The following is a 23,574-nucleotide window of genomic DNA, read 5'->3' as shown; positions in this document are numbered from 1 at the left end:
CACAGAAAAATGGTAACAAGATATACACTATCTGTGAATGTAAAGGCTCGTTTCTATTTCTTCTTCACCTGATGAAAAGGTTCTTCATCATGAGCCCTAACTGCCTTATTTCCAGGAAGCAGGGCCAGCCTCCAGGATCAGCTCTCAGAAGGCAGTGGGGCTCCCAGTCCTGACTTCCACCTCCGACCTGCCCATTCTGGGAAGCCATTTTCTTCATCATCTTATGCTGGATGAGAACTGCATCTGTGCTTCTGGGTTAGGAATTTGATGTAAGTGCTTTTGGCATTTGTTCTCATTATTTTGATCAGTAATTCAAGCTTCATTTGGTAAAGACTGTAGTTTTACCAGTTTTATCAGACCTGATAAAAATTGTAGATTTGATGAGAATAATTTCCTTGCTCATTTTTATTATTTTGATCAGTAGTAAAAAAATCTAAACAATTTGCAATGTCCATTTGGCTTGTTTTTATTGTTTTGATCAGTAATTAAACCTGAAAAAATGTGTCATGAACTATGTAGATTTTATATGGGTCATGAATGGCAGAAGCCTGCTCTTTCATTATTATCAGCTTTTAAAAATTTAAGCAGACTGCTTCTAAAACACTACCTTTCTGCTGCTATTTTCCCTTTTTCTGAGCTCTATTTTTGTGTCTTCTTTTCCAACCTTATCTTGTCATGTACTGTTTCTCAATGGTCTAAAGAATTTTTTTAAACATGATTGTATCCAAAGACTATTTAAATATACACTCAAGTTAAATATACAAATCCAACTTAAATATACAAAACTGAACACATTATTTTTCATACGTATTTTGATAATAATTAAAAAAAAAAAATCTAAACTGAGCAAGATGACACAGTAGGAGATACCAGCCTTCATTCCCTGCAACGAAAAACAATTAGACAGCTATTCACAAGTGAAAATAGCTTTAGGAGGGCTGAAGAGTCCAGTGAAGAATCTACAGCAACACGGTGGAGCAAAAAAGGAGAAAAACTGCACAGAAAGGACTGATGGGGAGACCAGCTCAGCAAATACACTGGAGGAAGCGAGGATCAAAGAAGAAGGCGGTCCCGTCACACCAGCCATGCGGTGGGCACCACTGTGGTCCGCGGCCCGGTTTATGGGGCCCGGGCAGCCTTTGCCACTGGGGACCCCAGCAGTACCTCTGTCGCACTGCCCACAACCACAGCTGCCAGCACTCCACCCCAGGGTACACCCAGCCCCAGAGCCTGCTTGGCTTGTTCCACGCTCCCCAGCAGACAACAGCTCTGCTCCCTCATCTCAGGCTCCCGACCCAGCACTGCTGCAGGCTGGCCAGCACCCTGGGCACAGGAACTGCGGCTGACCCACAAGGGCCCGCTCTCCAGACCCCAGGTCCACGGCCACTGCACGGGCACCCACACACCCACACCTGTGACATCACCACGATGAAGGTGACCACAAGCTGGACCAGTTACCAAACCCCGCAGTTACAACACACCCATGGAAGGAAAAACATTAGGTGGTCCCAGCAGCCTCTGCCTTGGTGGCTCAGGCAGTAAAGAATCTGTCTGCAATGCAGGAGACCAGAGTTCAATCCCTGGGTCAGGAAGATCTCCTGGAGAAGGAAATGGCAACCCACTCCAGTACTCTTGCCTGGAGAATTCCATGGACAGAGGAGCCTGGTGGGCTACAGTCCATGGGGTCACAAAGAGTCGGACACGACTGAGTGACTAACAGTTTCACTTTCTTCTGCAGTAGACTCTGCATTTGTGCAGACGCAGCACTGGTCCTCTAGGAGCTCTGCAGTCTTCATCAACACCGCCCCCACCCAATGGCACTGCATACAGCCTACACACAGAGCAGACCCCAGAGTCAGAACCACCATCCTCACCCAGCCAGGGCCTCTCACCCACGCGCAGTCACGGTCTTCCTACACCAAAATCAATCTGTCCAGAATGAGAGGTGACTGCTCCCCCAAGCACGCAGACATCAGAGCGAGGCTACAAGAAACACAAACCCTGAGCAAACCCTGCTCAATCCAGCCCCTCCCAACACCCACTGGATGCTGCCCCTGGGGATTCTTTTAGTCCAGAGCTCCAACTTCTCTCTTAGCTCTGGACTAATTCCCTGGAGAAAAAGGAAAAAGCTCAACTTTCTTTACAAATAGTTTGGAATTCAAGATACCCCTGCTGCTCTACCTATCTGACAAACAAATATGTAAGCTAATATGTTATTAAAATTAAAAAGTCCATCAAAACTGACTCCTTGTCAGGACTAATTAGGAAATCTCTCATCCTTAACAGGTATAAGGGAAGTTAATTTTTAAATTAGATTCCTTAACTCCACATTCCAGCTGCTTGTTTAGTTTAACAAGATTATGGACCTGTAGGAGGGAACAAGACAGTTAATGAAGTTACTATAGCTCATAAAGTTAGGATGGCTTACTGAGCTGTTAAAAAAGAAAACACTATTTATGGTGGAAGTGCAATAAACAGCATTTTGTACTAAATATATATACATGTTGTTTAACAGACACTTCAGAGTACAGAAATAACATGAATCCTCACTTAAAAATCTGTCACAGGGTGTGAGACAAACATATACACTGACATAGACTCAAATGTCTATTGCAAGGAGATCAAACCAGTCAATCCTAAAGGAAATCAGTCCTGAATATTCAATGGAAGGACTGATGTTGAAGCTGAAACTTCCAATATTTTGGCCACCTGATCCAAAGAACTAACTCATTTGAAAAGACCCTGATGCTGGGAAAGATTGAAGGTGGGAGGAGAAGGGGACAACAGAGGATGAGATGGTTGGATGGCATCACAAACTCGATGGACATGAGTTTGAGAAAGCTCTGGGAGTTGGTGATGGACACAGAAGCCTGGCGTGCTGCAGTCCATGGAGTCGCAAATAGTCGGACACAACTGAGTGACTGAACTGAACTGAGACTCAAATGAGATTCACCTTACAGGATGTGTGTGTGTGCTTACAGGATGTGTGTGTGTGCAAAGTGTCTGACTCTTTGTGACTTCATGACTGTAACCTGCTAGGCTCCTCTGTCCATGGGATTCTCGAGGCAAGAATACTGGAGTGGGTTGCCATTGCCTTCTCCAGAGGATCTTCCCACTATCTGAGCCATCACGGAAGCGCTAGAAGAAGCTAAGATCAACCCTAACTTTCTCATTTCTTAAATGAGAAAATGAAAGCCAAGGGGAAAACTGTATAAAAGCCACACTGAGATGGAATTTGCATGCCAAAAAACTCACCCACTTAAAGTGTACAATTCAGTGTTTTTAGTGTGTTGGCAGCCAGAGAAGGCAATGGCACCCCACTCCAGTACTCTTGCCTGGAATCCCACGGACGGAGCCTGGTGGGCTGCAGTCCTTGGGGTTGCTAAGAGTCAGACACAACTGAGCAACTTCACTTTCACTTTTAACTTTCATGCACTGGAGAAGGAAATGGCAACCCACTCTAGTGTTCTTGCCTGGAGAATCCCAGGGACAGGGAGCCTGGTGGGCTGCTGTCTATAAGGTTGCACAGAGTCGGACACAACTGGAACAACTTAGCAGAAGCAGCAGCAGTGTGTTGGCAGAGCTGTGCAGTGATCACCAGTATCTACTTTTAGAATATTTTCATCACCCCAAAAAACCCAAAACACATCATGTCCTGCATTCATCTATCTCATCACACATCCTCACAAGCAGAAATCCTCCCATGGACTCACCCACTCCATGGCCCCTACATCACTGTCTCTACAAGGTGTCTATTTTGAGAGCTTCTTGGAGGTTCTAGCAGGGGAGCACAACTGCTTGCATGCCCTTGACCGAGGACCAGTCCTCCTCTATTGGGGATGGTCATCCTCTTCAACCGAGCATGCAGCTTCGGGAGGGATGCACAGGAAGAGGTGAGAAAGAAAAGGGGACACCCACCTAGCCAGCCAGATCAGCCAAATCAACCCTGGCAATCAATGAGGTGACAGATGTCGCAACCAGATCGCCCTCACCATGTGTCTATTCTAGATGCTTATACAAATAAAACCTTACAATATATGTTGGTTTTTGAGTGTGGCTCCTTTCACTAAGCAAAGCATTTTCAAGTACTGTCCACACTGTAGCATGAATCAGTATTGCCCTTTTACTGCTGAAGGATGTTCCAGGGAATGGACAGACCACATTGTCTCTATCCACTTATTTGTTGATGGGCTTTGGGATCACATCCTGATGAATACTACTACTAGGAGCCGATTCATTGGGAAAGAATCTGCTACTGGGAAAGACTGATGGCAGGAGAAAAAGTGGGTGGCAGAGGATGAGATGGTTACATAGCATCACCAACTCAATGAATGTGAATCTGAGCAAACTCCAGGAGATAGTGGAGGACAGAGGAGCCTGGCATGCTGCAGTCCATGGGGCCACAGAGTCAGAGATGACTTAGTGACTGAACAACGACACTCTACTATAAACATCCTTGTACAGCCTTTTGTGTGGAGACATGTCTTTGTTTATATTGGTTATCTACCTAGGATTAGGGTTACTGGGTCATATGGTAATTCTACATTTAAGGCTTTGAGGAATGGCCAAGAACTTCGCCAAAGTGATTTATTTCACAATTCCATCAACAGGGTTTCTCCACGTCCTTGCTGACACTTGTTTTTATCTTTTTATTTTCACCATTCTCAAGAGTTAAAGTTGTAGATCATTCTGGCTTTGATTTGCATCTCCTTAGTGACTAATGACGTTGAGCATCTTCTGATGGGCTTTATTGGTATTTGTGTATTTTCTTTCAACAAACAGCTCTTCAAATACTTTCCTCAATTTTGACTGTGTTACTTGTTTTGGTGTTGTTGTCAAGGTGGAAGGGCTCTTTGTTCTATTTACAAAAGACTCTTGTCAGATATATGATCTGAAAATTTTCTCCCATTCTTTGTCTGATTTTTTAATGGCATCCTAGTTGCTAATTTTGGTGAAGAACTATTTATCTACTTTTTCTTTTGTCACTGGGCTTTTGGTATTGGATCTAGGAATCTATTGCTGAACCCAAGACTAAGAAGGGATGTGGTGGAGGATGGGACCCTCAGGGTAGACCAGGCTTCCCTGGGGCAGATCCAGCCAGCTCCCCTTTCCAGCCTGCATTCCGAATTGGACTTCCTCTTGGAGGTCCAGTATAGCAGATCACTTTTCTATAGTTTGGTTGGTCCAACTCTTTGCGACTCCATGGATTGAAGTCCACCAGGCTCCTCTGTCCAGGGAATTCTCCAGGTAATAATACTGGAGTGGGTTGCCATTCCCTTCTCCAGGAGATCCTCCCAACCCAGGAATCAAGCCAGGGTCTCCTGCATTGCAGGCAGACATTTTACCATCTGAGCTACCAGGGAAGCTTCCCTTATAGTTCAGTTGGTAAAGAATCCGCCTGAGATTCTTTAGGCGTTAGGGTCTGGCCTGGAGAATTCCATGGACTGCATAGTCCATGCAGTCACAGAGTTGGACATGACTGAGCCACTTTCACTTTCACTTGCTATAATTTGACCAGATTGGTTACCTTTGTTTGTTTGTTATTTGTTGTTTAGTCTCTAAGTCTGTCTGACTCTTGTGACCCCATGGATGCCCACCACATTTCTGTGTCCATGGGATTCCCCAGGCAAGAATACTGGAGGGGATTGTTATTACCTTCTCCAGGGGATCTTCCCAATCCAGGGATCGAACCCTCATCTCCTGCACTGGCAGGCAGGTTCTTTACCACTGAGCCAGGGAAGATCCCATGGCTCAGGGAAGCCCATGCCTTTATTTACCATGTTATCAAATTCAACATTCTGCTAAGAAACAGGGTATCTTGAGTCTTTCACATTGAAAAGTCCTTTAACTAAGCGTATACAATTTACACCATTTCCAGCAGCGGTCCATTTTTTATTACCAGTTATTCAAGGTTTCACCACTGAACTGAATCTTTATGTGCAACATGAAAAGTGGCTTGCAATCCTCTGCAGCAGCCCTTGCCTTTTCTAGGAAACACTCTCCCCAAAAGAATCCTGCTCCTGGGAGTCATGGTTAAGAAAATCTTAGGGAACATGAAAATTGATATAAGAAGAAATGGCTACTATGTAGAATATGGTTTTAAAAGAGCATCAAATACTGATTGCAGTATAATTTCAATGCAGTGTCTTGATATGAGTGTCCTATTTAATCCATTGATGTATAATCTATAGGAAAGCTGTTAAATATCTCTGCAATTTTAATGGTTTAATGGTGACTAGAACAACAGGATTCTTTCACTTCATAATATTAGAACTTTAAGCAAATTCTTAAAGTGAAGTCTATGTTTTACATTTGATCCCATCAATTCATGGCAAATAGATGGGGAAAAAATGGAAATAGTGACAGATTTTATTTCCTTGGGCTCCAATAATCACTGCAGATGATGTCTGCAGCCATGAAATTAAGATACTTGCCTCTTGTAAGGAATGCTATGACCAACCTAGTGAAAGTGAAAGTTGCTCAGTCGTGTCCAACTCTTTGCAACAGCATGGACTGTAGTCCATGGAATTCTCTAGGTCAGAATACTGGAGTGGGTAGCCTTTCCCTTCTCCAGGGGATCTTCCCAACCCAGGGATCGACCCCAGGTCTCCCGCACTACAGGTGGATTCTTTACCGGTTGAGCCACAAGGGAAGCCCAAGAATACAGGAGTGGATAACCTATCCCTTCTCTAGCGGATCTTCCTGACCCAGGAATCAAAACTAGGGTCTCCTGCATTGCAGGCAGATTCTTTACCAACTGAGCTATCAGGGAAGCCCTATGACCAATCTAGATAGCATATTAAAAAGCAGAGACGTCACTTTGCCAACAAACATCTGTATAGTCAAAGCTATGGTTTATCCAGTAGTCATGTGCAGATGTGAGAGTTGGACAATAAAGGATGATGAGTGCCGAAGAACTGATGCTTTTGAATTGTGGTGCTGGAGATTTTTGACAGTCCCATGAACAACAAGGAGATAAAACCAGTCAGTCCTAAAGGAACCAGCCCTGAATATTCATTGGAAGGACTGATGCTGAAGCTGAAACTCCAACACTTTGGCCACCTGATACAAAGAGCCAACTCATTGGAAAAGATCCTGATGTTGGGAAAGCTTGAAGGTAGGAGAAGAGGGCAGCAGAAGATGAGATGGTTAGTTAGCATCACCGACTCAATGGACATGAGTTTGAGCAAACTTCAGGAGATAGTGAAGGGCCGGGAAGCCTAACATGCGGCAGTCCATGGGTTCACAAAGGATCGGACAAAGCTGAACCACAATTTGTTTTGGAAGAATATCAGAATTTTCTTCCCCACTCAACAACAATGGTGTCGAACCTCAAAAGACTAAAATCAATGTAACTTCCAATGGCAGTAACTAGCTAGCTAATAAAAATGCTTTATTAATCGTCATTTTTAAAGGCTATTCCTTACTGCTTTCCAGAGAAATGCCATCAATGTTACTGTTTCTAAATTATCTATGGTGGGAAGATAAAAGTATTAACAACTTTAGATTGCTGTTAATATTTAAATGATTAAAAGAATCATATATATTCTGAATATGTAAGTTCACAAAAGAGATTTAAAAGAATGAGTTAAAAGTATGTCAATAGAGTAGATATAAAAGAACAGACATTGGTTATTTCTAAAAAAAAAAACAACTATAATTTGAAAATGTATATACCTAATTCCTCCATGTTATTTTAGGAAATTCATATAAAAGATAAAAAAATGTGTCTACTATCATAAGATATTTTCACACTTTAGAGTAAGAATGCAAGCTATTTTCAGTCATTGTGAAATTGTATTCTGCATACAATTTACCCAAGGAAGGACTTCTGAAATTTAAGGTTTCACTGTGATTCATTTTGTTCCAAAATTAAATACGTACATAAGAGTAATATAGCTTTTATAGGGCTTGTTCTCCCATAAACTATGTTGAACATGTATTTATACAGTAGTTATTTACACAAGTGGCTGGCTTACTAATTAGTACTCTACATCCACAAAGCCTGTTGGTGCAAATTTACAGGCTGATATGATTGCAAACCTCAGCAGAACAAAGGGAGAGAAATTTTATATCCTCAATAGAGAAAAAGCTACATGGACAAAAGTTAGAAAACCAGTGATTCTAATATTTATTACCTTTATCATGAAATTAATCCATCAAGAAAAATACCAACAGCAACTTAATACACTGCTCCACTCATGATCGTTCAAAGGGATGGGGGGGCAGCCCTTCTTCTATCTGCCAGGTGGGTGTCGAGTGACCCCCCCACCCCAGAGGTGCGATCCCCCCATTCTACCTCCAGCAAGAGACTCCCCACCACCACTGTGTCTCCTCTTAGTCATCTCATACCTGCCAGTCATCTCACACCTGCCACCCCGAATCCCCATGTGGGCTGTAAGCCCCCCTGTGTTCAGAGTAGACTCTAGTCTGCATCCCCCATCACAGGCACCTTCAGACAGAGGCAGGCACAGTCAGCCCAACACACTAGGCTGCCCTCACCTCCGTCAGTGGCTACATCCTTCACAGCAGGCTCACGAGTTGTGACTCAAACCTTCAACATTTTCACGTTCAAGGCAAAGTGAGGTAAATAAGATGCATGAACTTCCCTTTTCCTACGTGCAGTCTCACAGCCACCTGCCCGTGTGTACACACAACTCAACAGCCTAGAAGCTCTGTCATCACTGCTCCCTCCCATGGCAGGAAGACTTCCCCCTTTTACCCATGAGGGGGACAGAGTACCCCTCCGAGCACTCCCTCCACATCCCTGTGGTAGGAACCTCATCATCATCAAGCACAGAGGATGGTGTAAGCACCAGGACACTGACACCCTGCAAGGGCTCCAGAAGCAATGATCCCCAGTAAACATCGGCGGCCAGAGTCATGGGGCTCCCACAGCACCTTGTTGCCAGATGAGAGCTCACCCACCCTCAGCAGAACAGGGGGCCAAGGTACCTCCCAGCCTCACCTTCAGTTCTCAGATTTCTAATAAGTGCCCTTTTTACCCACAATTTAGTCAGTGCCAAGCACATAGGCTGCATAAAGTGAGCTGGAGTCGGGGGTGGGGGGTAGTGAGCGTGTCCTCCGAGGTGTGACAGGAAGCGAGGAAGGCACAGAGATGTGGGGTGGAAACAGAGTCCAGACCTGAGCAACACTCATAGACCCGGGAACTAAATCGCTTCTCCGCAGTAACCGAGAGTCACACCATCAGAGGCGAGGCCTCGGGATGACTTCACTCAGGCGACCACCGCGGGCTGTGGTGGGAGGCGGGCGGGTGTCCACCATCCTGGCAAGCTCTGCTCCTCCCCCTGACCCTCTGCTCTTGGAGAGGCTCAGACACGTCACCCTCGTGTCCTCATTGTCTTCCTCCTCCACGTCCTCCTCTACACACATCTGTAAGAAGCACAGGATTTACCCCACTGCATGGCTCCCATGGACCAGGCACCCTCGAAGCACTTCCTCATCCTTGTTAGTTCCAGACCCACAATTCTCCAAGTCAGATATTGTTGTTGCTGTGGAGGAAGGAATAGGCTCTGTGGGACTGAGCATCTCGCCCTGGATCCCAGGGCGGACCAGGCAGAGCCCACTTCACACCCAGGTCGCTGAGTTCAGCTCCTGTGTGCAGCCCTCACGCCTTCACTTGCAAACGACAGACCAGGATGGTTCTTAAAATAGCCCTTACGTCTTCTTCTTGGCGTCCCAATTCCTGCCAGAAGCTATATTTTATTTATGATTCAGTTTCTGCAAGTATTCTTTTCCAAAAGTATGCTCTTTTACTTTCTAAAAAACACGCGGAGATTTGCTATTTACGGTCCTCAGACTTGACAAGCCGGGAAGAGCATCCACTTTGCGGGAAGCGGCCCTGGGCTTAAGAATCTGTCTTGTGAGTTTTTCTAGTAAGACAATTCCATATTCAGGAGCAAACAAAATTAACAAAATACTTAATAAAAGTACAATGAAGACATATGAGCCGAATATATATGTTTTATGTGTAACAGCCAACCACCAGTGTCAACTTTCTTTATCGAGCTAAAAACCCTCATTTCATGATTCCCCATATCCCACGTGGAAGTAGGATGTGGTGTGCTCTCCCAGCCCACGGGGTCCCTGGGTGCTGAACTGGGTGCCTAGAGGCCCCCGCCCCCGCGTTCCTGGCCTGGTTGGCGGGGCGGTGGGGTGGCGGTGCGGGGGAGAGGGTGAGGGGAGTGGTTTGGGGGAACCAGGAGCATCGCCTACCGGAGGGTGTGGGGCGAGGGCCAGCCCGGAGCAGTACGCGGCATGGACGCGAGCCCCGCGCGAGGTTACGTGAGTTATTTCCAAATGCAACACACCCCGTTCATCCAATCCAGATTAGGAAAGATGGGAGTAGGGTGGAGTGGGGGTGGGGATGATAAAGGGACTAAATTGGGAATCTGTGCAGGAAAGTTACCAAAGGAATGAAGAAGACAATTTTCCGCGGAAATTTCTGGAAGATGTTGGAAAGGAGACGGACCCAGGAACGCACCAGTTCATTTCAGCGCTTCACTGCTCGCGCTTTCCCTTCCAGTCTAAGCGCGGAGGCCGGGGGTCGCAGGAAAGGTAGAAGCCGGCTCTGACCACTCGATCTGGGCCGAGACCCGGGGGCGGTGGGTGGGAGGAGGGTCTGGCAGGCTCGTCCGGGGCGTGCGGGGGTCACGGGGCGAGGACCCATCCGTGTCAAAGCCGCCGGGCAGGCGCGCGTCCTCCTCCCACGGTCGCGGCACCGTTTCCGGAGCCCAGTCTCTCAGCTGCCGGAAGGGCTTCGGAGCTCACAGTGACTAGTTATTTCGTCCACGCAGGACAGCTTTTCTTCTTTATATCCGATAACATTTCAAACCCTAACGGGCAGGTGTGGTGATAATTGGCTTATCCACGTGCACATACTCCCTACTTCTGTCTGCTCTCAAAAGATGGTTTCCTTTCTTTCTGTATATTGCGCTCCTCAGACACTGGGCCAGTGATTTCTGATTTCTCCTTGACTACTGAATATGTAACAGGACCGGTGTGCGCCCTGAGCCCCCGCCCTCACCCCCGGAGCAGACTCGCCCGCGGACGCGCGTGTGCGCGGAGCGCCCCCCGGGGCCCCGCGCCCGCAGACACAGCGCTTGACCGCTTCGCGCACGAGCACCCGTGGAAGGAGAAGCTTCTACAGTGAATGCCTCTCTCGGTTCAGCGCGCACTTTCTGGTTGCTCGGTAAGGTATGTATGAGAAGTTCTTGGTTCTATCTTTAGAGACTGAAGTCTTCCAACAACTCTCATCCATAAAGTAGAACTTAGAAAGATATATAAAACAGAAAAACAAAGTAAAACTTGGTCAATTTAGGCAACAATTCCAGATGACCAGCGTGGGAGACAAAGATGGTGAGTGGAGAACGTTTTGTCAAATTTTATCCACCTTATGAGTATGAGGGAAAACAAATTCATTCGCCTTCTCTCAGTAATTGTTTGCTGCTGCTGCTGCTGCTGCTAAGTCGCTTTAGCCGTGTCTGACTCTGTGCGACCCCACAGACGGCAGCCCACCAGGCTCCCCCGTCCCTGGGATTCTCCAGGCAAGAACACTGGAGTGGGTTGCCATTTCCTTCTCCAATGCATGAAAGTGAAAAGTGAAAGTGAAGTCGCTCAGTCGGGTCCGACTCTTAGCGACCCCATGGACTGCAGCCTACCAGGCTCCTCTGTCCGTGGGATTTTCCAGGCAAGAGTACTGGAGTGGGGTGCCATTGCCTTCTCCGCGGTAATTGTTTAGTTACTTTTTATTCTACTGTAGGTGAATACTGCCCTCTTTTGGCAGAATGTTCGAACTTTCAAATAAGTGGGGTTTTGTTTTTTTTAAACATAAAAAAGAAGAAAAAACTCGTCTCCATGAACAAGAACGATTTGTTTTAAAATAACCTTGACTATGCTTGACATCGTTCATGTGTCTTTTATTGTCTGTTATCAATAAACCACAAAGCCGGCTTCTTTCTTTCAGGCCGATTGCTACCATTCCAACGCTCTTGCCGATGTTTGCAATTTGGAGAACTTGGATAAAAGGAGCAGGTTTGTTACCGTTTTCAGCTCAAAATATCATAAATATAACATTGTATTCGTAGGGCATTTTTTTCCGGAAGGAAAGACTAAAAACTTTCTAATTTAAAAGCCTAAGCTGATATTTAATGAAAAAAAACACAAAAACAAACAAACCTACTGTTGCGTTCCATGAATATAAGGCTAAGAACTGCAGGATCCAGGGAGCTTATGAATGACACAGCTGCGTCGTGAAAATGCAAAGTCAGCAAGGTAGAGTCTTGTTTAACTGGAGAATTTACTTAACTAAGTGATGCCAGAAATTCGGGTTTGATCCCTGGGTCGGGAAGATCCCCTGGAGGAGGAAATGGCAACCTACTCTGGTATTGTTGCCCGGAAAATCCCATGGACAGAGGAGCCTGGTGGGCTACAGCCCATAGGGTCACAAGAGTTGGACACGACTGAGCAACTAAGCAAGTCACATTAACTGCAGATTTGGGGCAGTAGGGCCACAGAAAGAAGAGAAAAGCCCTTTCCTAAATTAAATGGGTAGTCTTGGCTAGAATCTCCATCCCTATCAAGTTCAGTAATGGTGAACTAAAAAGAATCCACCTACCCAACCCCAGCTCCCAGAGAAGGCAAAAAAAACTGCCTATTTCAAAATTTGCTGTTCGAAAGAAGGAAGGAAGTTAAGTCTCCCTGAAGATGTAACATGCCCAGATTCGCTCTGCCATGGATGTTCATGCAACTCTCCGAGTGGTGTGAAAACCTTAAATCCAGGACTTAAAGAGGTCAGTGAACCAGCAGAGCTCACAAAGTAAAAGAGAACAGGGCTCATGAAAGCTAGCTGACAGTAGGTTAGCTTTCATGAGAAAAAGCCCACCGTAGAGTTCAGATACTGGAATTAGACATGGAATCAACCCTGAATATTTACTGGAAGGACTGATGCTGAAGCTCCAATACTTTGGCCACCTGATGCGAAAAGCTGACTCATTGGACAAGATCCTGATGCTGGGAAAGATTGAGGGCAGAGCCTGTGAAGTTAGTGAGAAAGACATAAGGATACAACGAAGGTTGAAAATAAAAAATCTTTAAAAAGAAACTATCAGTAAAAAAGTTTACAAAATACCTGAATAGGAATTTTCAGTTCAGTTCTGTCACTCAGTCATGCCCAACTCTTTGTGACCCCACGGACTGCAGCACACCAGGCTTCCCTATCAGCAACTCCCAGAGCTTACTCAAACTCACATCCATCGAGTCGGTGATGCCATCCAAACATCTCACCCTCTGTCATCCCCTTTCCCTCCTGCCGTCAATCTTTTCTAATCAGTCTGTTTGTCACATCAGGTGGCCCAGGTATTGGAACTTCAGCTTCAGAATCAGTCCTACCAATGAATATTCAGGACTGATTTCCTTTAGGATTGACTAGTTTGATCTCCTTGCAGTCCAAGGGACTCTCAAGAGTCTTCTCCAACACCACAGTTCAAAAGCATCCATCCTTCGGTGCTCAGCTTTCTTTACGGTCCAACTCTCACATCTATACATGACCACTGGAAAAACCATAGCTTTGACTAGATGGACCTTTGTTGGCAAAGTAATGTCTCCTTTTTAAATACACTGTCTAGCTTTTGTCATAAGCTTTGTCATGACTTTTATTCCAAGGAGCAAAGCATCTTTTAATTTCATTTTTTTATGGGAATTTACCAAAAGGATTTTGGTGAATTCAGATTTTACCAAATTTTAATGGGAATTTTATCAAAAGGAAATCTGAAACCAAGAAGCACTTTAAAAGATGCAAAACCTCTCTAATAAGTGACAAAGCCCAACAGCAGTTCAGTGTCAGATGTAAGTGAGGATATGGAATAGCTAGAACATTTCAACACTGCTGGAAGGGACACAAGTCTGCACGATTCTGCACCATCCGGGAAAGGTGGACATTGTCACGGCCTCCGGGCAGTGGTTCCTGCTCCTGGCTGGGTGCTTGAGGACTCCGGTGCACACAGCCACAGGCATGCTGAGTGGTCTGGGGGACCACCTGTCCATCAGCAGTAGGATGAACAGGTAACCGAGCTGTGACCTAGCATCGCTACAGACAACAGGGACCAGGCTCAGAAAGACAATGTGCAGTGAAAGTGAGTGCACAGGAATGCATAGGGTGCACTCACATTGCTTTGATATACGAGTGTAAAACCACAGAAAGCCAGATGCCTGCCCTTAAACATACATTCAATCAGTCCTTAGACTTCGCATGCCCCTTATAAATATCCCTCGTCTACTCAAATAGTTTATAAAAATTAACTTCTAAGAACCCCACAGCCTTCAGACGTGGCAGCAGCCAAAAGGCAATAAGATGTCCAGACACAGACACCTCTGTGCTGTAATTCAGCATATATCCACAGGTACTGAGCTTCTCTAAACTTGAAAAGGGAAAAAGAAAACGCAGGCCCACTGACAGTGATGCTTAATTATATGCAAGTGTTTATTTAAAATAATTTTCCAAGTTTTCCTGTAATTTAACAGCTTTTGCTTCACTTTTATCCTCTCAAACAGCTAGAAACCGATGCTTACATTTTCTGTATTTTAACTATGAATGCTATTTTAATGACATTTTTATTAATACTAGAACCAAGATATATCAACCAACAAGCAGCACAGATTTAAATGACCTTCCTGGTAGTTACAGTGTGGCTGGCAGTTTTTGGACTTTATCAGATGCTGGACACTATTTCATGCCATCTCCAACCAGCGGTCTCACTTAGGGAAGTGTTGCTCCCCTCTTCAGTCCTACTTCCTCTCTGCAAAATAAATAAAGCTTATCCCGCTGTAAAACCCCATGAATGCACTGCTCATCACCTTCAATTACTTCATCTTTATTTGCAACCTCTCCACCTATAAAGCATAATTATTCACACTCAAATATAACATGATTCATTAAAAAATAAACACCCAAAATATCCTCAATCATTCTAATATATTCCCATTAATAAAGGGCTTTCACTTAAAATTTCATTTTTTATTTCTACTTCTTCAATAGTAAAGTCACAACTGTAAAACAAATGCATTTAAAAACACAAAAGATACATTTCAATGACCAAAAATAGGCAGTGATTATGAAAATCTATTGCCAAGGCCAATAGAATGAAAGCTGATATGAAAAAGTCAATCTTCAAATATATCCTTAACAAAAACTTCCCTCATGAATAGTAAAATCATTTAAGAAAAGGTTATCTTTACATACGTGGACACTTGCTTCAAAATCAAAGCTGGGGTGAGGGTACAAGATAAAAATATGTGGGCACCAGGAACTCAAGATTAATTTCCTAAAACACATTTGTTTCAAAATAAAATGACCATTTCTAATATGATAACTATATGAAACAATTGTTTTTCCTTGATAGAAATGAGATGGGCACATAACAGTAACTACAGCTCAGTAGTCATCTAAGAAACCCTGTGGAGACACTATACCCCCAACCTCTTAGCCCTCAGCTCAGTCGCTGGTATAAAACCAACAGCTTCCGTGAAATCATCTTTGACGTTACTAAAGGGATCTTGGGATAATTCATGAAAGAATATTTCTAACACTTGTTTTTACATGTGTAGAGTTTTCAGAACTGAGGTGTTTTTGGAACCGTCCATGTGTGAACCTCTGCAGAACATCATAGTCCTTCAACTGCACTGTGACTGCATTTCCTCAAGCATGTCTGACCAACAGTTGTAACAGTGATGCTGGTGGCAGTAAGTGACACTCTCAAATTCTTCCTTCTAAAAATATATATAATCCATCAGAACACTAAATAGTAAATACGCTATACTGTTTACTTTCCTAAGCAAGGAATGACTCTTCAGGCCCTAGTAAGCTAAGAATGGCATTTACTACCTGTTTTACCACTAACATTCAAATAATGAATAAAGTATGTGATATTAAGCGAAAAATGAAAATCACTGTTATTTCACCACAAGAAACAACCACAAAATAAAAACATGGGAAGAAGTTAAATGAGCCCAATGCAGGTCCCAAGATTAAACTATGACTCCGCATTTTCAAAGCAAAAGGTCTCTACATGTCATTTCTCTGAACACTCCCGACACCAAAGAGGTGAGTTTCAGACCAGGGCAGGCTGTCCTGCCTACCTGTCCAGGGCAAACCTGCAATCAACCAGAAGCTCCCTCTGCTAAAGTGCACCTGTGGCCAGCCCGCTCTGGCCTGACTCACCCACGAGCCATCGACAGTCACACAGAACTATGCCTCTCCCGAACCAAATACTCTATACAGTGGACGACAGGGAAAACAGTCCTAAATATACCACTACCTTCTAAAGCTTCAGAGTAACACAGCCTCATCATGTTTAAATACTGAAAATGTCAAGGGTCCATACAAACTAAGAGCTGTATTAAGCATGTATGTTTTGCTCTGATCTTCACTTGATGTGCTCTTAAAATCTTGATGAGAGAAGCAGACATTTTCCCCATGTCTTTTGGCAACAGATTCAAAAGCGAGAGTAGCGGTGCTGTTGAATTCCATGAAACATGGGTTTTTAAAGCTAAATTATTCAGTACTGTTATTGCACTCATACATTGCCCGGAGTAGGTCTACAGCAACTTGGCAGTGGGGACTGCAACGCAAGTAGGGGGTCTGCAAAGCCTCTGCCTTCCTTGAGTTCCCATGCAGAACTGCATATGACTGCAGTTCAAATCCGATCACATGCGCTTCATGATTGTGTCTCCCTGAGGGAAGTTAAGTCAAGCCCTCACCACTACTAACTAGTTCTGTCAGGAACCAAATGGGGATCTGCAGACCCAGTCCTGACTACAGCTGAGTTCCACTCCTGAAGCTGCTCTGAGTTAAAACAGCAATTTTTCCAAGATTTAAAGAAAAATATATTTTATAAAAGGTATTCTTTTTAATCACTGAATACATCATTTTTATTACTAAGACAGAAACAAGTTATACTTTTTTCCACTATAAATTTACTCTGATGAAAGAAAGAATTCTCTTTTAACTCCTAACAAATGCTACATTTTCAAGACGCAAGGAATTATCAGTAGGCATCCTTTGTTCTTGCTCTAAGCTACTTCTCCCTGAAGTATGTCAAGTAGGCTTTTAGAGACTCTGGCAAGGGCAGCTTCATGATCTTCTCCCGCAGCAGGTTTTGGGGTGGCTCCTCCGGTTTCAAGGCTTCGCCCGGCTCCTTCTCCTCCTCCTCTTTGTCTTCCTCCATCTTCTCGTCCTCCTCACTGTCGAGAGGCTGGGGGATGAGTTGGTTGCCCACAAAGACGTAAGTGTTAATCCTCTGCTTGACCCGCTTCCTCTTCCTTTTGGGCGGAGCCCTCTGAGGAATCCCCTTGGCCTGCATCTCATCGTTTATGAAATTCCTAAGTGTGCGTCGGATGTAAATGCGGGCCAAGTCCTGCAGGTTCCTGACAGCACAGGGGGCTAAAAACACACAGAAAACATAAAAAGTGAAACATTACATACTGTTCACTTCTCAGTGAACATCAGAAGACAGAGACATGTAAAAACTTTGACTTTTATCATACACAGACTCGGGGAAGAGCACTGACTACATGCAGATCACTCCAGTACCGAGGCCAGCAGACTGGGTGGCAAAGGGGTCGTGGGCACAGACAGCCCACCCAGGCATGTGCATAAACCCTCTTGGGAAGGACAGGTAACTCACAGCAGGTGGAGCACAGGAGAACTGAGTAGTCAGGGGACTGAGGGGCAGGGGCAGGGCTGGCGACAGAAATGGGGGTGTCATCACCCCACCATGACCTGCTGTCAGCCCACCATGACATGCTAAGACAGAGGGGCAGACAGAGGAGGCAAACATGGAAGGGTCACTGTAGGAGGTGGGGTGGAGAATCACCCAGGAGAGAACTTCAGAAGTTACAAAGATGCCAAGAAACACCTCCGTCTTCTCGGTGGCTCTGCTCCAGACTCCCCCACACTATCGGTGCTCTTTCAACTGTCTGCACTGTCTGGGCACTGTCTGCCTCTCCTGCCAACACTGCCTGCTGTTCCAGGGACCCACCACACCGATGACCTGTCACAGCAGCCCAAGTTCAGAAGAACCCAAGGGTCCCAGAGTGGAAAAGGACTCAGACCTGCTTCAGCCACTTCTAACATTCCCAAGTCCTAAAATAGCTTCATTTAAGTGTTCTTCTGATAATACAAAAACTTTCAGACAATTCTCAGCCCTAATTATTCAAAAATAAGTGCTTTCTGTACTTTCATCCTCCGGTTCCTAGTCCTAAGAAGATCCAGTGGACCAGACAATACTAGTCCTAACTGCTACAGAATTGTACTGTGAACTGAAGCTCTCAGGCCACAACTACAAGGAAGGTTCTCTCTAACACACACACACGTCAGCTCTGTTTATCTCCCACAAGGTTACTTACGGAGGCCCACAGAGTCTGGCTTGCCATTGTCATTCTTACTTGGCTGCACAAGCGGAGCAAATGACACAGCAAGGATGTTTTTACTTTCCCAAGTGTTCTGTCCAGTTCGCATAATTTGTGTTAACTATTTAGAGGGCAAAAAAAAAAAAACAGAATGGCTCAGTCAGGGAAGTGTGACCACCTTACAGTCACAAGTTTGTTTTAACAGAAAAATAGCAGAGACTGCTCTATAATCACTTGTGTTTGAATGTACCCAATTACCTTCATTTAAATATTTACCATAAACTAATACAGGAGAAATCGCCCAAGTACTGGTTTCACAATATATTCCATGCACACAAATGGCTCTGCAGGTTATATTAATATGGCGGTCTGATATCATCAAAGGGTGTTATTCTAACACATACCAGCCACTGGCTCCCAAAACACACATCTCACACAGTTGTGTAGTTAAAGTGTTATATCAATAAGAACACATTTTGATTACTGAACCAATGAGTCAACTTCACAATCTTCCAGGGTGGTAATAATACAGATTCTAATCCCAACTTCATACTTCATGAATAAACGTAATTAGTCACAAAGGGATTAGAGCTTTCCCACTCAGCAAACACCCATCAGCAGTACATGGCTTGATCAGGACAAATCAGTATCATCAATTTATATTATAAAAGTCAACCCATTATTATATTTTACATTAGCATAATGTATATAGAAATATTCAATAAAATATCAATGGGAAACCATATTTTAGATCTTTAAAAATATATCTTTAAAGGAAAACAGGAAAGAGATGATTAATCTGGGAGTCTCAACTCTGGAAGCATTCAAGTTAATGTTTTTCCAAGAACGTATGCTAATGAATGCTTTATATTCTCTCTTTTTAATAACCGACAAACACAGTGCGATGAAGTCCTCCAACCTGCAGTTCACACGCTGTGAAAGTAGAGAACTCTCAGAGATGCCAAGACGACCACACTAGGTCCCAGTCATCTGGGACAGTCCAGCTCCCACTTACAAACCACAGGGTGTTGTAAACATCTCAGACTGAGGTTAGTATGAACATAAAAGATATTTTTTGAAATATATATTTATAAATTTTTAAAGTAAAACATCCACCCATTTTCTGAATAGATTATTATTTCACACATTTATTATACCTAATAATTCCAAATCAAAGGAAGCAAGTAGGTGAAAAATAGTTTCAAATGAGTCTATGTAGTACTAAAAGAAGATCAAAAAATTTACTGGTTTCTGAAATGGAGTAAGTAGTTCCAACCACACCCCTTCAGCTAGAAGAGGCCACCACATTCAACAGCGAGGACACTGGTGGGTTGGGGTGTGTGTGTGGAGGGGCAGTGTGGCCAACACCACATGGGCAGAGCTCAGCTTGGCTCTTCTTTCCGTAGGTAAGGGGCCTTTTCCACACCTGCTCTGGTTAAGAGCTATGAGTCCATTTCAATGCGCTTTTCTATCCAGATACCTGTGTGGAGAGTACTTCTTCCTTAACAATCATAGTCCACCTTTCACTGACGTAACAGCCCCCATCCTACACTGAGTGTGTCTCCTGTGCCATCAAGCAGAAGGACAGTGGCCGCTACCTGGTCCTCTATGGGCATGACCAGAATGCCCCCAACTTTCAGCAGAATCTTCATGTAGTTCTCATGGTCCTTCTGGACCCCAGCTCCACAGTAGATTCGATCATACTGATGACTGTCCGATGCTATCTGCAGGCAATTACCAACCACAAATGCAGGCTCACAGAACTCAAACCTGTATGGAGAAATAAAAAGTATTTTAATTCATTTAAACAAAAGATAAGACCTAAAAAATTAACATAATCCAACTCTTTGAAACAGTGAAGTTACCAAAATTAATTATAAGGATAAAATATAAAATTTGAATTATATTTATGAGATCTAACAGTGATCAAGTATATTGTTTTATTATCAATGACACAGTGTACATTTTTTCCAAAACATCAACCTATTTTTCCCCCACACTGAAACCTTACTTAAGGCTCAGAAGGTGAGTATAGTGAAAAGCCATCACAACAACACTCTTGTGACTGACAAACTGAAACAGTCTCTAACATACATAGTTAAAACCCCAATGCACTAACAAAACATGTACGGTAATTTTAAGAAATTAATTCATGAAAATATCCTCTCGATTTTAAGTTGATTAAAATTAACATGACCACACAGCAAAGTCAGGTTATCATCTGAGGACAAAATAATTTGCATTAAAAGGCTCAGCATGCAGTGAAAAATGTCTCTGAAATCATTTTTATTTTTAAAATGTATCCTGCCCTTTGGTAATTAACAGACTTATTACCAGGGATTCCCTGGTGGCTCAGACGGTAGAGAATCTGCCTGCAATGCAGGAGACCTGGCTTCCATCCCTGGGTTGAGAAGATCCCCTGGAGGAGGGCATGGCAACCCACTCCAATATTCCTGCCTGGAGAATCCCATGGACAGAGGAGCCTGGCGGGCTGCAGTCCATGGGGTAGCAAAGAGTTGGACATGACTGAGCGACCAAGCACAGCACAGACTTTTTACATATGTTTCCATTAAATTCACTAAATATACAGACACCCCGTGGTCACTGAGATTTAAAGAAGAGTTTCCCAGAACGATGCCCAGTCCTCAGCTTCCTGTTCGGAGTGGGAAATGGGGTGGGAAATAGTGCAGACCCTGCCCTCTCCTCTCGACATCCACAGGGGCAGGTGGCCCTAACCCCAGCTCCTTCTACTGTGACTGCCCAGTGCCCACACTTTCTGGGTGTCCCCCACCCCCCACTGCCACCCTGTGCCCAGCTGCTCAGGACAGGTTCCCACCTCTCAGAGGCCACATGGGGCCCTTCCTGGCTCTGCCCCCACCCCAGAGACACTGCTGTAGCCATGGGTGAAATTACAGGCCTCCAGTCATTTAGAGGAAACACTACAAAGTGTCCCCTGCATCTTTGTGCTGTTCCTGTGACTGCATGGACCCTCCCTCTCTGCTTCTTGAACGCCCAGCATCCCTTCAAGATACAGTTCAAGTATGAGCTACACTACACAAAGCACTCTTACCCAACTCTTCAGGAAGATCTCAGTCTTTCTACTTGCATAACACTCACGAAAGTATAAACTTACATATGTAATGGACAGCATTTAATTTCTCTCTTATACTCAAGACTACTGGACAACCTAAGATTGTCTAAAATATAGCCAAAACAATCTCTTGGCCTTTAAATTACTAGATATTGTGGATCACATGGTTTAATCATCTCAAAGTTACAGTAAGCAGTCTTTGAAAAGAAAAAAGACTAGTATTTTCCAATCTAAAAACCCTCATTATTATAAAAGTTCATTTTAAAGAACTTAATTTTACAATAATTTAAGCCACTCTTAAAATTTTCTAGATGAACATGAGCAAGGAATTTAAGTAAAATTATTTTGAATTATTAAACCTCTTTTATCATTAAGTCTGTTAAATCAACTCAAAAATATGCTTATAGTTTAAAACCTTCCTAGTAGTTAAAAATATATGATAGCTTACAGAACTATTATCTACGAAAACACCATTACAAGTAAACAATTTAGAGTTAAAACTGCTTCTCAAATTAGTGATATTTTTATACATTCTCATCCCAGCAAAACGAACTAGGAAGAACTGAGTACCTGACTCTAAAATCAAATGTGACTCTGGTCAAGTGGCCTGACACTAGCAATGAGCACAATTCACTCCAAATACTATTTGTGGAGCCCCAGTTGTGTGTAAAGACTGGATATACAGTGGGAGGCACTCATGCCTAATGCAGTGAAAGAGACAAAAATCTAACCAATTAAAGATGAACTTACAAGGATGATAAATGCTCTAAAGGAACACCACTCCATAAGTATGGCTGAGGATGCAAGGGAACTGACAGGCCTGGGGAGCCAGAGTAAGGCTCCCCAAGAAACGGTAAGCTGGGATCTGAGAGGTGAGACAGGACAATCAACCCCACTAGCCACCAGTCTTGTGCAGACAGGAGCCCTGAAATGTGGCTGGTGGAAAATGAGATGCATGGAAAGGATAAAAATCACATGATATCTCAGTATCTCAAATACTTAGCATGTAAAATATCTCAAGATCTCGTTTAAATATGTGTGTGTGTGTTAGTGTGTGTGTGTGTATTTCAACAGCCACATAAACTGAAAGCACTAAGCAACCGCCCTTCTACTTTATCAGCTGTGAATAGAAGCTTCAAATACTTTCCTGAGCACAAACTTTCCTCTTGGACATTCTCCTGCTTTCCCTGATTATCTCTTTGAACACTTTTCTGAACTTTAATTATACCTCCATCACCTTTTACAGTCCTCAAGAAACATTTACGTGAAAAACCTAAGAAATCTAATTGTTTTGTCATCTTTTCCACCTACCAACTTTGAATGTGAACTCAAACTTGACAAATATGCTAATCACAATAATCTCAGGACTAGAGGTTTGCCCAGAAACAGTTACAGAAAAAAATACAAACCTGTGGCACCCTCTAAATCAACATGATGGTTCTTGCTTTACTAAATTGGAAACTATAGATAGTTGTAGTTTCATGTTACAAAACACATGATTTTTCCCCCAAAGTGCCAAAAAAAAGCAAAGCTTAAAACAGTAAAAAAGCCAAAACAAAACCTTGCCTTTAATAAACCAACCTGTCCCCTAACTTAAAGGTGCTTTTCAGTGGCCTTTCTGAAGATCTTAAATAAGCCACCCTTATTTATTCTAGGAAACAAAGGCTCTTCCCCTACAAGGCAGATCTGAGCCAAGTATACTATCTTCTTCCATTTAGGAAGTGTTACAAAGAATCATTACAGAGAAAAGTTAGACCTTTACATTTACAAATGATTTCTACTAATGCAAATGGAACATACACTTCTAACATGAATACGGGGTCTTCCAAAAGTGTGAAGACCTTTTCGTTTAGTATACCAAATTCATTTCCTTTACTAGTTACACTCAAATTTGAAAGTTTAACTGAACTGAGGCAACATTCCAAAAGGAGTAGTAGGGCTAGACTATTTCTAGATACAAAATAGCAAAGTTTCAAGGACATAATCAGGGAGAAAGGTGTGATATTTTAAAATATGAACACTAAAACACAGTGACTTAATAGTTACAAGAAACAGCC

At 43.6% G+C, this 23,574-nt stretch overlaps 1 protein-coding gene and 1 long non-coding RNA gene across 11 annotated transcripts in view; both read right to left on the bottom strand.

Annotated features, from left to right (window-relative positions):
- Window positions 1-10,731, bottom strand: part of LOC145509350 (uncharacterized) — a 57,951-nt gene extending 47,220 nt beyond the window's left edge. The window contains exon 1 of the long non-coding RNA XR_014056030.1: window positions 10,505-10,731. This is a non-coding gene — a long non-coding RNA (uncharacterized LOC145509350). The remainder of the gene's footprint in view (window positions 1-10,504) is intronic.
- A 3,745-nt stretch (window positions 10,732-14,476) lies between these two features.
- Window positions 14,477-23,574, bottom strand: part of PCMTD1 (protein-L-isoaspartate (D-aspartate) O-methyltransferase domain containing 1) — a 51,206-nt gene continuing 42,108 nt past the window's right edge. For 7 of the 10 annotated variants that reach the window (XM_081497967.1, XM_081497968.1, XM_081497964.1 and 4 more), the window contains 3 exons: window positions 20,025-20,196; window positions 18,424-18,547; window positions 14,477-17,458 (listed from right to left, as the gene is read on the bottom strand). In XM_081497967.1, the coding sequence (XP_081354093.1) occupies window positions 17,094-17,458; window positions 18,424-18,547; window positions 20,025-20,078 (543 nt within the window). In that variant the 5' untranslated portion in view covers window positions 20,079-20,196 and the 3' untranslated portion in view covers window positions 14,477-17,093. Of the gene's footprint in view, window positions 17,459-18,423; window positions 18,548-19,906; window positions 20,197-23,574 lie in introns of all 10 variants that reach the window. The other 3 variants (XR_014056028.1, XM_081497972.1, XM_081497965.1) reach the window with 2 other exon arrangements.

The sequence above is a fragment of the Giraffa tippelskirchi genome, chromosome 6, assembly GCF_054371585.1.
Source record: "Giraffa tippelskirchi isolate mGirTip1 chromosome 6, T2T-mGirTip1v1.2.pri, whole genome shotgun sequence".
In the NCBI taxonomy this organism is placed as follows: Eukaryota; Metazoa; Chordata; class Mammalia; order Artiodactyla; family Giraffidae; genus Giraffa; species Giraffa tippelskirchi.
Note: the sequence above shows the minus strand (reverse complement) of the source record. Positions and strands in the feature narration are given on the sequence as shown.